General features: G+C 42.1%; 1 protein-coding gene across 3 annotated transcripts in view; it reads left to right on the top strand.

The window, feature by feature from the left end:
- LOC129170764 (myosin-9-like) overlaps positions 1-13,921 on the top strand; it is a 34,099-nt gene extending 20,178 nt beyond the window's left edge. For all 3 annotated transcript variants that reach the window (XM_054758726.1, XM_054758724.1, XM_054758725.1), the window contains 29 exons: positions 29-202; positions 299-472; positions 597-711; positions 2,684-2,871; positions 2,963-3,084; positions 4,236-4,305; positions 4,406-4,566; positions 4,671-4,779; positions 4,879-5,010; positions 5,167-5,373; positions 5,462-5,599; positions 5,896-6,019; positions 6,100-6,271; positions 6,473-6,685; positions 7,044-7,188; positions 7,274-7,480; positions 7,668-7,772; positions 8,637-8,789; positions 8,927-9,175; positions 9,264-9,476; positions 9,542-9,754; positions 9,839-10,000; positions 10,165-10,293; positions 10,375-10,463; positions 10,549-10,672; positions 10,765-10,973; positions 11,049-11,157; positions 11,488-11,660; positions 12,447-13,921. In XM_054758726.1, the coding sequence (XP_054614701.1) occupies positions 29-202; positions 299-472; positions 597-711; positions 2,684-2,871; positions 2,963-3,084; positions 4,236-4,305; positions 4,406-4,566; positions 4,671-4,779; positions 4,879-5,010; positions 5,167-5,373; positions 5,462-5,599; positions 5,896-6,019; positions 6,100-6,271; positions 6,473-6,685; positions 7,044-7,188; positions 7,274-7,480; positions 7,668-7,772; positions 8,637-8,789; positions 8,927-9,175; positions 9,264-9,476; positions 9,542-9,754; positions 9,839-10,000; positions 10,165-10,293; positions 10,375-10,463; positions 10,549-10,672; positions 10,765-10,973; positions 11,049-11,157; positions 11,488-11,660; positions 12,447-12,555 (4,488 nt within the window). In that variant the 3' untranslated portion in view covers positions 12,556-13,921. The remainder of the gene's footprint in view (positions 1-28; positions 203-298; positions 473-596; positions 712-2,683; positions 2,872-2,962; positions 3,085-4,235; positions 4,306-4,405; positions 4,567-4,670; positions 4,780-4,878; positions 5,011-5,166; positions 5,374-5,461; positions 5,600-5,895; positions 6,020-6,099; positions 6,272-6,472; positions 6,686-7,043; positions 7,189-7,273; positions 7,481-7,667; positions 7,773-8,636; positions 8,790-8,926; positions 9,176-9,263; positions 9,477-9,541; positions 9,755-9,838; positions 10,001-10,164; positions 10,294-10,374; positions 10,464-10,548; positions 10,673-10,764; positions 10,974-11,048; positions 11,158-11,487; positions 11,661-12,446) is intronic.
- The last annotated feature ends 421 nt before the right edge of the window (positions 13,922-14,342 follow it).

Genomic DNA, 14,342 nt, shown 5'->3' with positions numbered 1-14,342 from the left:
CATTCCAATCCTTTTTGTTTTCTTCCAGCTGAACTCATTTGAGCAGTTGTGCATCAACTACACAAACGAGAAGCTGCAGCAGCTCTTCAACCACACCATGTTCATCCTGGAGCAGGAGGAGTACCAGAGGGAGGGCATTGAGTGGAGCTTCATCGACTTCGGCCTTGACCTGCAGCCTTGCATAGACCTCATTGAAAAACCCGTGAGTAGGGCAAACAGTGCTTGTTTTTGTTGTCGGTGCGTTTCAAGTTGATGTTAAGCACCTTGCTCTCCAAATCGCTCTTCTCATCACGTGCAGGCCAGCCCACCTGGTATTCTGGCTCTGTTGGATGAAGAATGCTGGTTTCCCAAAGCTACAGACAAGAGCTTTGTGGAGAAAGTGCTCCAGGAGCAGGGCACCCACCCCAAGTTCTTCAAGCCCAAGAAACTGAAGGATGAAGCAGATTTCTGTATTATCCATTATGCTGGCAAGGTGAGCAGGCGTAGTTCTTGTTCTTCTTGCATCATTACTTGTCATTACCTGCTGTTATTTTGAGTGTTATAAATCCAAACAAGTAGATTTGTCTTGACAGGTCTGTCTCTTTTTTTCTCATCAGGTGGACTACAAAGCGGATGAGTGGCTGATGAAGAACATGGATCCTTTGAATGACAATGTTGCCTCGCTGCTCAACCAGTCCACTGACAAGTTTGTCTCTGAGCTTTGGAAGGACGGTAAGTCTGGAAAATAATTTTGTCACCCAGTTTGTCGTCACCTAGGAACAGAGGCTACATTGATGATGATAATTTCTGGCTCGCCAGCTTGTCCTCTGCCATTCGCCATGCTATGTTTTGTTGTCTGCTGGTGCGTGGCAATGACATCACAGACAGGCAGACTGAATCGAGTAACGTCTATCATTAATAGTGCTAAAAAAAACCCCAAAAAAACACACAGAGCCATATAAAGCCTGCCGTGCTTAAATCCAATGCTTTATTTCCTAGTATTGATGCAATCGATTACCTTTTGAAGCAATGTTAAATCGATCTGTCGTCTGGAATGGCAACTTGCCGATCACAGATCGATTTAGTTAGATACTTTATTGATCTCCAAGAGAAATTCACAAAGTATAGTATCACAAGTAGTATTCGTAAGTAAATCGATACATCGATGTAGTAGATGAATTGTTACACCCCTACGAAGTAGCGTGAAATGACAACCGCAACGTAACTACTGTCTGTTTACACGGGACTCAAACATGCACGCAGTGACTTCCTGTTCAGTGCAAAGTAAGCTCCAAAATGGCACTATTAACCTGGATTCTACCTCGGCCACTAACAAAATGCAACCACACTGGAAGAAAGATTTGCACATGTATGAAAGCTTTATTTATTATATTATATATCTATAGATTATGAAAACAGAAGACTCAAAATAAAAATAAGCACAAATGGAAGAAAATGTGTTTAAAAAATCTTATCACCCATTCTCCTAATGTCTCTGGCCAATGTCACAGGTAAATGCAAGCAATGACTATTTTAGGTTTTGGACACTGGGATGTTTGCATCTACATTCAAAATATCTCTATTTTATGCTTTTGTAGTCAGTATGCTACCATACATGTCTAATATAAGGCCTGACCAGGATTGTGTTCCATGAGTGTACGGTGCCGGATGTGGGGAATGTATATGAGAATTTTAGCTCCTTGTTCCTGTTTTCCATTTCACATTGCTTTTCTTTCTCTCTTTACTGTCTGGTTTATGTACCTCTGTGTTTACCCTTTCTTCAAATCCCGTTCATTTTTTCCTCTGTTTGGCCCTATTTTGTATGTATATGTTTTACACAAACCTCCTTTGTTGGGTCTCAGAGGTACAGAAAACTCAGAGAGCCTATTTTTATCAGCGTTTTCCTATACTACACTCAGACTCAGGTGACAATGTTTTTTTTTCACGTATTGGTCTTCTCCTGCCATTCCTGCTGTCTGCCACACAATTTAAATGCTTTATTGTTTCCCCATTCCTCCTCAGTCCTCAGAGATCAAACCTATCGTGGCCTTTTTAAAGGAAAGCTTACTTTTAAGTAGCATTATTGCAATGTACAAGCTGCTTCTGTGACTTTTGTTGAGCTCTGTGTGCTTTACCACTTGTTGTAGCTCCATTGAACTCTCCCTCTCCCTCTCCCTCTCCCATGTAATAGAGTTGTGTGGGACTGCTGGTGGTGGTCATAGGTACTGCAGAAATGGGTATATACTGCATGGTGTTGTTTCCCCGCCCCCCTTTTGTTGGGTTATCACAAAAACTGCAACCTGCAAAGTGTGTCACTTTTGCAATGCACACAAACATTTACCAAACCACTATACATAGTTTTCACCCCGAACCACTGTGTGAACAGTTGTCATTCACCCACTGCACTGTTTTCCCGCCCCATTGTTCTGTGATTGTAATCTTTTTACACTTCACTGGCTTTTTGCTTTTTGCGTTTTCCTGCTATTTAGTGTCAGTCTGCATCCCGTCTACTGTGTGGTGTTCTCTGATTTCTAGTGTTCTGAATACCTTCTATCCATTATTTTCTCCTGGTGGTTGTCCATCAAGAGGAAATGGAGAGTACAATCAGTCATGCATTGGTTGGAATTTGCCCTGTTAAATGTTTATATTAAACGGAGCCCTTTTGCGTAATTAACTGAATCTGTTTTTCTGTTTCTCTATTTAGTGGACCGCATTGTTGGTCTGGATAAGGTCTCCGGCATGTCAGAAATGCCAGGTGCTTTTAAGACCCGCAAGGGCATGTTCCGCACTGTGGGCCAGCTCTACAAAGAGCAACTTTCCAAGCTCATGGCCACGCTGAGGAACACAAACCCAAACTTTGTTCGCTGCATCATCCCCAACCATGAGAAAAAGGTGTCAGAGGAACTCTTACTGGCATCTGAACAGATCCCTCTTGATCACTTTGCTGATTTTGTGAATATCCTTGCTTTTTTACCACCTCTAGGCAGGGAAACTGGATCCCCACCTGGTTCTGGACCAGCTGAGATGTAATGGTGTTCTGGAGGGGATCCGCATCTGCAGACAGGGCTTCCCCAACCGCATTGTCTTCCAGGAGTTCAGACAGAGGTAGCCAATCATTACGCCCACGACTGCTGGGTTGCATGTGACGTCGCATCCGGTTGCAGTCATCACTGGCTCAAGCATTTGGGGGGGGGGAGACACAAGCTCAGTTGTAGCTAGTCGTCAAGTGATGTCGGAGCGGAAATGCCAAATAGAGGTTCTGTTCTCATGTGTGGAAATCATTCAACTTAGAATTTCAGAAATCATTACTACAGAATTCCTAAGATATCATAAAGGGAAAAAAGTTCAAGAAACAACCAAAAAATGCAGAGAAAGGTGGCTGTTGAACCTGTTGATGACGGAGCCACCTGTGGGGTTTAATCACGCTCAAGTTTGACTGACGACAAGCAAAATTTATACTAAAACCAAACTTAAAATATTTTGGGTACTCACAAATGCTGAATTGCCTCATAACAAAAAAAATATACACCTGGTTTATATGACGGCAATAAACGCTTGTCAGCAACCAAGCATCTGAAGACTTTAAAAATGTCCGCAAAAACTCAATCAACTTATCAATTATCAACTTATCTTAGACTTGAAATAGAGGCAAAACATTTGCTTGCCATCTACAAAATTTAAACTTGCGCCAACAACTTGGGACAACAGGGAACCAGTTGAAAAATCGAAATAAACATTGAGGCAAAACATAACTTCACACCATTTAAACAACCACAGGCTCCAAATTATAAATGACAGCAAAATATTTGAGAGGAAGAATACGGAAAAGGTTATACGCAAATTGCTTGACAACAAAAAACAACTCGGATAAAGATTGCATAGCGTGCATTTACATACTGTACATGAAATATTGAATACCAGTATGTGCCTCCATACATTTGGAATGCTTGAATTCCTACTGTGGACCACAAGATTGTTTTGAAATGAAAAATCGTTCAAAAGTTATTTTTCTTAAGAGTGTATGGATCCACTCCATCACATTCAGTTACAGTATTTGTTGATGATATCTGGCTTGTGTATTTGGCTCTAAACCTTTGTAATACTCAACCAGTGCTAGCTGAACTTAGCCATATTGACTCATGAAAACCGGAAGTGTTGCGCACTGCAGCGAGGTCACGTGGTTGTACCGCAGCAATTGCTGAGTCGCGTGCATGTACCAATACCAACAAACCAAATGTTATGTACTCTGCACCCAGGTATGAAATCCTGACTCCGAATGCCATTCCCAAAGGCTTCATGGATGGGAAGCAGGCCTGTGTGCTTATGGTAAGTGCTTTTATGCTATGATTAACCACAGAAGAGGATACACAATTCTGCTGTGTCAGACTGATGTGTGTGTGTGTGTGTGTGTTTCTTTTCTTTTCAGATCAAAAGTCTGGAGCTCGATCCTAACCTTTACCGAATTGGCCAAAGCAAAGTTTTCTTCAGGGCTGGAGTTCTTGCTCACCTGGAAGAGGAGAGGGACATGAAAATCACAGACATCATAATTACTTTCCAGGCTTGGTGCAGAGGCTATTTGGCCCGCAGGTAGATCTTGACTATCTTGAAATTTCCAATCTGAGTGACAGTAGTAAAAGTTGTATATAGTCTGCAACTATGCACTCCATTTTTATAAAAAAATTTTTTTGCAGGGCTTTTGCCAAGCGACAGCAGCAGCTGACTGCTATGAAGGTGATCCAAAGGAACTGTGCTGCTTATCTCAAACTCAGAAACTGGCAGTGGTGGAGGCTATTCACCAAGGTAACACGCCGAGTCCTCCTTTTCTTCACCACTTTCAATACCATACCTTTCATGAGCTTCATACTTCATACATAAAAAACCCACATTTTATATCCTTAGGTGAAGCCATTGCTTCAAGTAAGCAGACAGGAGGAAGAAATGCAGGCCAAGGATGAAGAGCTCAGCAAAGTGAAGGAGAAACAGTTGTATACTCAAAAGCAGCTCCAGGAGCTGGAGGACCAACATCACCAGGTGAAACCAAAGAATTATGAATCCATGTTTCCATTTTGATTATTTTAACATATTTTCTTGCCCAATATGGAGCAAACATGGCGAGAGAGTTAATAAGACCCCACTCCTCCAATTTGAACTCACCGCTGACGTTGCATATCTTTTGCTGCTGTAAAGCTGAATGCAGAGAAGCTGGCCCTACAAGAACAGCTTCAGGCTGAAACAGAACTCTGCGCTGAGGCTGAAGAGATGAGAGCTCGTCTGGCTGCCAAGAAGCAGGAACTTGAGGAGATTCTTCACGACCTAGAAGCCCGAGTGGAGGAGGAGGAAGAGCGTGCTTCTCAGCTGACATCGGACAGAAAGAGGTTGCAGCAGAATATTACTGTGAGTTACACTCACCCAACCCTCATGTTGACTTTGTATTCTCTGACACTGTATGTAATTGTCATACTCTTCCTTTATTCGTATATAGGACTTGGAACAACAGCTGGATGAGGAAGAAGCAGCTCGGCAAAAGCTGCAACTGGATAAGGTCACCATGGAGGCCAAAATGAAGAAGTTTGAAGAGGATATCATGGTTCTAGATGATCAAAACATCAAGCTTAACAAGGTTTGGATATATAAAAGAGTTAAAAATATATACATTCAAATAATTATTCAATTAAATTTGTTAATAAATTAATTAAAATATTATTTTCCATTATATGGTATTAAAATAATTATATTTAAATTAGTAATATAATTTATTATTATTATTATTATTAGTAGTAGTAGTAGTAGTAGTAGTAGTAGTATTATATAGTTGTGGTTATTTAAAAAATTTAAAAAAAATGTAAAAGAAAGCAGGAATGCGTAATAGGTTTTCCCCCTTTTTGGCATTAACCATTTACCCTGTTTGTTGTTCAGGAGAAGAAGATGCTGGAGGACAGAGTATCTGAGTTCACTACCAACCTTACAGAAGAGGAAGAGAAATCCAAGAGCCTGCAGAAGCTCAAGACCAAACATGAGGCCATGATCACCGACCTGGAGGGTACGATGGGAACAGTATCTTAAACATCAACTGTTTTTTTTCTTTTCTTACCAAACTCAACTGTGATTAAATTCTCTCAGACCGACTGCGCAGGGAGGAGAAGCAGCGCCAGGAGCTGGAGAAGAACAGACGCAAGCTTGATGGTGACCTCACTGAAATACACGACCAAATTGCTGATCTGCAGGCCCAGGTTAAAGAGCTCCGTGCCCAGTTAGCCAAAAAGGAGGAAGAACTTCAGGCTGCTCTTCTGAGGTGTGTATTGTTTACATCTCATCATGTTTTGGTCATTTGAAGGTTCGAAATCTCACATGGCTTTGCTGAATCATAAATCAGTGTGGTAAATGAAATCATCTCCTATCTTAGCATAACAAATCATTTTGAAGTATTCCCAGAATATTATGGATGCCTAAGACACGCAAACACTAATTTGTGCTGTCTCACTCCATCTGTTAGAATTGAGGATGAAGCAGCACAAAAGAATCTGGCTCATAAAAAGATCAGAGAGATGGAAGCGCAGATCTCTGATCTGCAGGACGATTTAGAGATTGAGCGACAGTCCAGGACCAAAGCCGAGAAACACCGCCGGGACCTGGGAGAAGAGCTAGAGGCCCTGAAGACTGAGCTGGAAGACACACTAGACTCCACTGCTGCACAGCAAGAACTCAGGTAGTCATATTGGTACAGAGAGTGCTCATAACTTAATCATGTAGAAAAAGTTTGGACACCTCTGCACTGAACCCTTGTAATATGCATCTCGTTTTACACATTAAATATTGTAGTATACGATATTGTACTCGCAAAACGTTTAGTTAGAAATGACCTTTTGTCAAAGCATCTTCCTGCTGGGAAATTGAATGAATGACAGAGCCTTCTGCTTGATTCATAGCTGCAGCACTTTTCCCCCCATGCATTACCATAGAAACATTACAATTTAAAGTAGAGAAAACAAATCTGCTGTACTAACCAAGTGGTAGTCTATTTCGCCACTTTGTACACGTAGATGAGCTTTGTTCTCCCTGCTCAGGACCAAGCGTGAGACGGAGGTGGCACAGCTAAAGAAGTGTCTGGAAGACGAGGCCAGAGTCCACGAACAGCAGATGGGTGACATGAGACATAAACATAATCAGGCCTTTGACGAGTTAAATGAACAGCTGGAGCAGGCTAAGCGGGTATTGTGAGATTTTAAATTCTCGTCAAATTGTGAGCCCTTGAAGCAGTCATTCATTTGTTGCATGAAAATGAACTGTTGTGCAGAACAAAGTGTCAATGGAGAAGTCAAAGCAGACTCTGGAATCGGAGAAAAATGAGCTCACCATCGAGCTGCAGAGCTTGATGCAGGGTAAAGGAGATTCAGAACATCGCAGGAAGAAGGCTGAAGCTCAAGTCCAGGAGTTGCTGCTCAAACATTCAGAGAGTGAGCGTCAGAGGTTGGAGCTAGCTGACAAACTTGGAAAAATGCAGGTATGCCTCAGTGCCTGAGAGCTGATTTTCTTTGTCTGGGGTGTTACACCTTGAGCTAAGATATTGTCTATTGCTCGCTGCTTTGACTGCGTGTATATATACTTTGCTACATTTACTAGACTGCACCATCAAGAGAAACATTTTTCGCCCATGCAACTTAACTGAACTTATTTTTTACTGTCCGCAGGCTGAACTGGAGAATGTCACTGGTCTGCTGAATGAGGTAGAGAGCAAGTCCATCAAAGCAACCAAAGACCACTCTGTACTCGAGTCTCAGCTGCAGGATGTGCAGGTAAACACCCGCAGTACATCTCCTCTTGTTTGTAGACTGGGAGATATTCATTTTTAAAATCCCCTTCAACTTAATCATTTGGATAAAACTAATTTCCATGCCACTGGTAAGCCCAGGATGTTCCGCACAACAGGTTTTGTTCTTTGTATATAGTGCTTTACTAAACTCAGGATTTAAAATGCAAACACACAACTCAGCATACGTATTACAACTAGCAACACAACGTAGTATGCGACCAAGGTTACGGTTTGTGCCTTTAGGATTTTTTAGGCCTCTTTTATGGCAAATGATATATTAAAACAATGATGTTTGGCGAATAGAACAATGTATTTTGAATGTTTTTTACTCTTTACTTCATCATGTGGTTGTAGTTTGCAGTTGTATGCAACTGTATTAATTCCTACTGATAGCGGTTAATGTGTTTTACATATTTTGGTTTACTCATTAGGATACTTGAGATCAGAAGAAATATTAAAAACAGCTCCGAGTATGATGCAGTGCAGTTGTGCGCTTCTGCAAATTACAACCATAACTAGAGCGTAGACCTCCGCCAAACTCCATGCGTGTTGCGCTGTGCTTGCCGGAGGTAATAATAAACACATTTTAAACAAATACTTCAATCAAAGCCAAGCACTATCTTTTGTAAAGGCTGTCGATTTATATTTAAGAACAAAGCAAATCAGTTTTGCTGGACTATTATGGTACATGTGTTTTTCATACAGTATCAACTGGAGGTCATCTGTGACCACACATTTCTTATTATGTTCCCGTTGCTAACTTTATCACGATTTTTGTCTTAAAACTCTTTGTTGACCCTCAATACGCCATCAAATGCTCTCTTGATAAATTGTTTGCGTTCAACAGGAAGTGCTTCAGGAAGAGACACGGCAAAAACTGTCGGTGGCCTCACGTCTGCGTCAGATGGAGGACGAGCAGAACGGCTTGAGAGAACAACTAGAGGAAGAAGAAGAAGCCAAAAGAAATGTGGAAAAGCAGCTTCAAATGGCGCAATCTCAGGTACAAAGCAACACAAAGGGTTTCTACAAAGCCAGAAACAGTTGATGTTGAACATTCAAACTGCATGTCCTTTCAGTGGTTTACATTACGCTCAACGAGATGTGGAAGTGCAATAAAGCCTTTCTTTTTGCTAATAGCTTGCAGACTTCAAGAAGAAACTAGAGCAGGATTCCTGTTATTTGGAGAGTGCCGAAGAAGGAAAGAAGAGGGTGCAAAGAGAGCTTGAGTCAACGCACCAGCGTCTGGAGGAGAAATGTTCAGCCTACGACAAAATGGAAAAAACCAAGACACGTCTCCAGCAAGAGTTGGACGACATGGTGATTGATCAGGACCAACTCCGACAAACTGTCTCCAACCTGGAGAAGAAGCAGAAGAAGTTTGACCAGGTGAGGCGCACATGAAATATTTGAAAGGTCGGTCAGATGGCTGTGCACCACACACCACCTAAACCTTGTTGCCCTGTTCGCTCTCCAGATGCTGGCAGAGGAGAAGAACATATCTGCACGCTATGCAGAGGAGCGAGATCGAGCTGAAGCTGAGGCCCGTGAGAAAGAGACTCGTGCTTTGTCTTTGACTCGTGAGCTGGAATCTCTGATGGATCTGAAGGACGAGGTGGACCGCAACAACAAACTGCTGCGGGCAGAAATGGAGGATTTGGTGTCCTCTAAGGATGATGTTGGAAAGAATGTAGGTTTTACGTTCACTTTTTTTTGGTTGTGCCCTTCTTATCTGAAATCATGATTGTCCCACAGGTGCACGAGCTTGAGAAGTCCAAGCGTGCAATGGAGCAGCAGCTGGAGGAGATGAAAACTCAGCTTGAGGAACTGGAGGATGAGCTGCAGGCCACGGAGGATGCCAAGCTGCGTCTGGAGGTCAACTTGCAGGCCATGAAGGCTCAGTATGAGCGAGATTTGGCAGGACGTGATGAGATGGGTGAAGAGAAGAAGAGGTCTCTGGTCAAGCAGGTACTGATTTAAAACAACTATAGTTCATCATTTAGCTTCAAACTACGATGGTCTAGTTTCTTCACATGCGAGCACTACCTTCAGGTCCGTGAGATGGAAATGGAGCTGGAGGATGAGCGGAAGCAGCGTTCTGTGGCCGTTGCTTCAAGGAAAAAACTGGAGCTGGACCTGAAGGAACTTGAGGCGGGCATTGACATGGCCAACAAGAACCGTGAGGAAGCCCTCAAACAGCTGAAGAAACTGCAGGTGAGTCTGATGCTAAAATGCCTTATAAAAATAAATAAAAAATGTTGTTTAGATGAGTGTTCAACCATAAATCCTGGGAGCCACGCTCATTGACAAGATCGTAACTTCCGATTGGCTGTCAGTTTCCTTTGACTTAGTTTTGTATGGTTCTGTATGCTCTTCAGGCCCAGATGAAAGAACTTATCAGGGAACTGGATGACACTCGCATGTCTAGAGAGGACATACTTGCCCAGAGTAAGGAGAATGAGAAGAAGTTAAAGGGCATGGAAGCAGACATGCTCCAAATGCAGGAGGTCGGTATTCTCTCATACTAATCACCACCCTGTATGAGCCACAAAGAAACTGAAAGGCTGTACTTATTCATCCCGGTGCAGGAAGTGGCTGCTGCAGAACGAGCAAAGCGACAGGCTCAGCAGGAGAGAGATGAGCTGCAGGATGAGATGAATAATCAGGCATCCAAGAAGTAAGACAAATCATATACATCTCTTGTCATCTATACAGCACGTCCTCCACTTCTCTGTTCCGTCTAAACTTTCTATTTATCTCAGCGCTCAAATCGCAGAGGAGAGGAGGCGTTTGGAGGCGCGTATTGCTCAGCTGGAAGAGGAACTGGAGGAGGAGCAGTGCAATACAGAGCTGGTTAACGACAGGCTGAAGAAAGCAATGCTGCAGGTCTGTGTGTTGGAAGTTTAGCTTGCATCGGCGAGTCATCAGGCACCTTACCAATCCAAACTAGATGTGGTGACAGCCTTGCTTTCATTCAGTCGGAGCAGATGAATGTGGAGCTGGCTGCGGAACGCAGTTCCTCTCAACGCGTGGAAGGCTCTCGCGCCCAGCTGGAGCGTCAGAACAAGGAGCTGAAGCTGAAGTTGCAAGAGCTGGAGGCAACGGTGAAGTCCAAGTACAAGGCCAATATGGCCGCCCTGGAGGCCAAACTTGCTCAGATGGAGGAACAGCTGGACATTGAGACCAGGTGAAAGATAGAGGGGAGATAAAGAAACCACAGATGTGTGACTCAAGTCTAACCAGAGGTCTGCTCTTCACTCAGGGAGCGGCAAAGTGCCACCAAGCTTGTGAGACGAACTGAGAAAAAACTGAAAGAGGTGGTTCTTCAGGTGGAGGATGAGAGGCGCAACACGGAGCAGTACAAAGACCAGGTGTGTGTGTGGGGGGGCGGGAGGGGTGTTCTCCTTTTTGGTCACACTATGTTTGGAAGTACATAGTGTACATAGTACATGGAAGTGCATCTCAGTGTTTTTTCACTGATTCCTACCGTATCACCCCCAATGGCAGTGCCACTCTCCCCATCCACGCAACTCAAATGGGGAACGTGCCTTTTCTAAAATCAAATGTATTTACTAGGAATAAACAGCCTTATGCCACAAAAGCCCACCTTCTGGTTTACCAGAACCACTGGTTGGAAACATGGTTTAAATGGCTGCGTATAAATATAAAACACAGTTTTTGTGCTCATTTGTCTTTACTAGGCCGACAAGTTGAACTCTCGCATGAAGCAGCTGAAGCGTCAGCTGGAGGAGGCCGAGGAAGAGGCTCAGAGGGCAAACGCCAACCGGAGGAAACTGCAGAGGGAGCTGGAGGATGCCACAGAGTCTGCAGACGCCATGAATCGCGAAGTGAGCAGCCTCAAGAGCAAGCTGAGGTGAGCGGTGAGGCTGTCAAGACCTCATTTTAAAGTCACATTAGGTCTTGTGCAGCGCTGTTTTGACAACCTTTTGGGTAAGAGAGCCATGAAAGCCACATTTTAAAAAAACAAAAAACAACAAAAAAATGTATTTCCATGACAGCCATATCATATTTGTTAACATTGAATACAATTTAAATGTGTGCATTTTTAAGCAAGACCTACAATTTTACAATATAATAAGTCTCTTTAATTTATTCTTTTCAATAACGTTGTTAGCTGAAGCTATCCAATAATAAATAAAATACTTCTTACCATTAAAGCAACTTCTGGTGCTGCATGGTTTTGCACCGTACTCCTTGTCTGTTTTTTTTACACCTTCTTCAAAAGGGTTTGCACTGCAGAATTAGCTTGCTAGCTATTTGATCAAAGGAGGGAAATTTACTTCTTGATCTCTCAATGACCCAGGTAGGTTACCGCATTATCCAATAATAGAGTTTTGGTGTCTGACCAGGAAAATATCGGAAGGAGAGTGGGAATTGGCTCTGGTTCACCCGCGTTGCGGCCAAAAATAGAGGGATTGAAATGCATAAAAAAGTTTTATATTTTGACTGTTATTTTAAACACTCTGATTTCTGTAATGTTAAACTTTTTTTTTTAAATGTCAGCAAAAAAAAAGAAACGAAATCAATTTTATTGTATTGACTGAGTCAGATGCAGTCATCAAGAGCCATAGCTTCCCTACCCCTTTTCTATAGAAATAAAATGGAACTTATTTGTTGCCTTTTTGCTCCTTTTTTGCAGACGTGGCGACCTCCCTTTCACCATGCGTCGCATCGTGACTCGCACTGGCGCGGAAAGTGACGAAGACGCCGAGGCCAAGAGCGAGACCCCTGAGCCCAAACCTGAATAAAGAGCTGCCATGCCACTTAACTCATTTTCAACATTTGAGCTGAAGCATTAATACACCAACCCAAACACACATGAGCACTGTCAGTCTGCATACTGAACAGTGGCAAACACAAATTGTTGATCATGTTAACAACGGTGACAATCTATGCATGAAGACACACATACAGTTAAGCCATTACACTCGGACAATCGCCATGCCAACCCTTTTTTTTTTTCTTTTGATTCATCATTCATTTTCTGGCAAAGTGGGGGGGAAAAAAAAGAAAATATTTTTATAAGGAGGCATTCCAGCTATGAAGAAAAAAAAAACCTAATGTAGGATTTATTTTTCTAATTAAAGAATGACTAAACGGAGAAAGAAGTATACTTAAATGAAGACTGATTACTGGAAGGGGACCAAAGTAATATCTCAATCTAAAGAATTGTATTTTACGTTTTTGCTACGATTAAGAATGAAAGTACTATGTGTTTATTACGGCTCTTGCTTGCGCTCTTGCCTTACAATGAAGGTTTATACGCTCAAATGTATTGCACCAGTGTATCAATCGACATGTGACTCTGCTTTTGAGGTTGATCTATACAGTACACATTTCATGGAAGTGAAAATGACACAATTGGAGATGTATCGATGACAAGCGGTGAGTGTGACTGTGCTAAAATTTCTTAATTTTGCACTGAATTAGTGAAACACTTAGCCTAGACATTTGAAGCCGCTGTTTCTTTGACAGCATCCAAAATCCTGTGCGCTAACATCACTGCGCACACTTTAATTTAGTGTCGTTGACTATGCTTTTTTGTTTGTTTGTTTGTTTTCCCTGGACAGTTCTTGTTTTATCATTATAGTTGTTTTCAGTCTTGTTCGGGGTTCAAATGGGGTGGTGGTGTAGTTTATTCCTAAGGGTGCACACACACACACACTGTATTCTCAGGGCACAGCTTATTGAAGGAGGGGAAGCTTAAGGGTTGAACAAGTTCTCCTGTAGTGTACTTGCATCGAAGGACATATTTGTGTACACTTTACTCAATGTCAGAAAAGGTTCAGCATAGACATGAATATATACTGTATGTTATACCACATGAACCACTTTATGCAGGAAGACACAAACCCTTCACATGCTGTGCTCAAAGGGCGGCTTTTGGCTCACACTGCTGGGAAGTGAGAGGATGAATGTGTTTGAAGACGTCACTGCTCACTATTCAAAGAATTTACTCTTTCGCACTTAAAAGCAAATGGCATCCAAAAATAAGAGGGGGGGGAATCTGCATCTCAGTTGTGTAATGTTTATCTGCACCTCAAGAATGGAAACCGTGTTGTGACAATGTTGGTATTTGATGTGATATTACAAATAAAGAGGCTTTCTAAACGGTAGCTGCGTTTGTGTTTACTTCAGAGCTTCAATGATGAAACCTGTTGTTTTGGGCGCAATGATACATTATGACCAGCAGAGGCAGTCAAGTGCAAGTTGCTAACAATGTGTGGGCGACACTGCAAATTTTGTCATTGATCTGATACCAAGTTAATACCGATACTTCACTATTCTTATTTTTAAATCGAGAGTGATTTTTGCCTTTAATATGTTGATCAATGTTTTCAGATTAAAACAGGATGAAGATTTTAGGCCAACATTTAGAAACAATCTTATTTGTGGACAATTTATAATTACAACAATATATTTGTGTTAATATATCAATATTTCAAATAAAGTCAACAATGCAAGATGAGCTCTCAGCCAAATCCTAATGCTTTCTTTTTGCCCCAAAGTGTCCAAGAATTTATCCCCCAAGTTT

The sequence above is a fragment of the Dunckerocampus dactyliophorus genome, chromosome 18 (assembly GCF_027744805.1).
Source record: "Dunckerocampus dactyliophorus isolate RoL2022-P2 chromosome 18, RoL_Ddac_1.1, whole genome shotgun sequence".
Classification (NCBI taxonomy): domain Eukaryota; kingdom Metazoa; phylum Chordata; class Actinopteri; order Syngnathiformes; family Syngnathidae; genus Dunckerocampus; species Dunckerocampus dactyliophorus.
The sequence above is the reverse complement of the archived record's forward strand: the minus strand, read 5'-3'. Positions and strand labels throughout refer to the sequence as shown.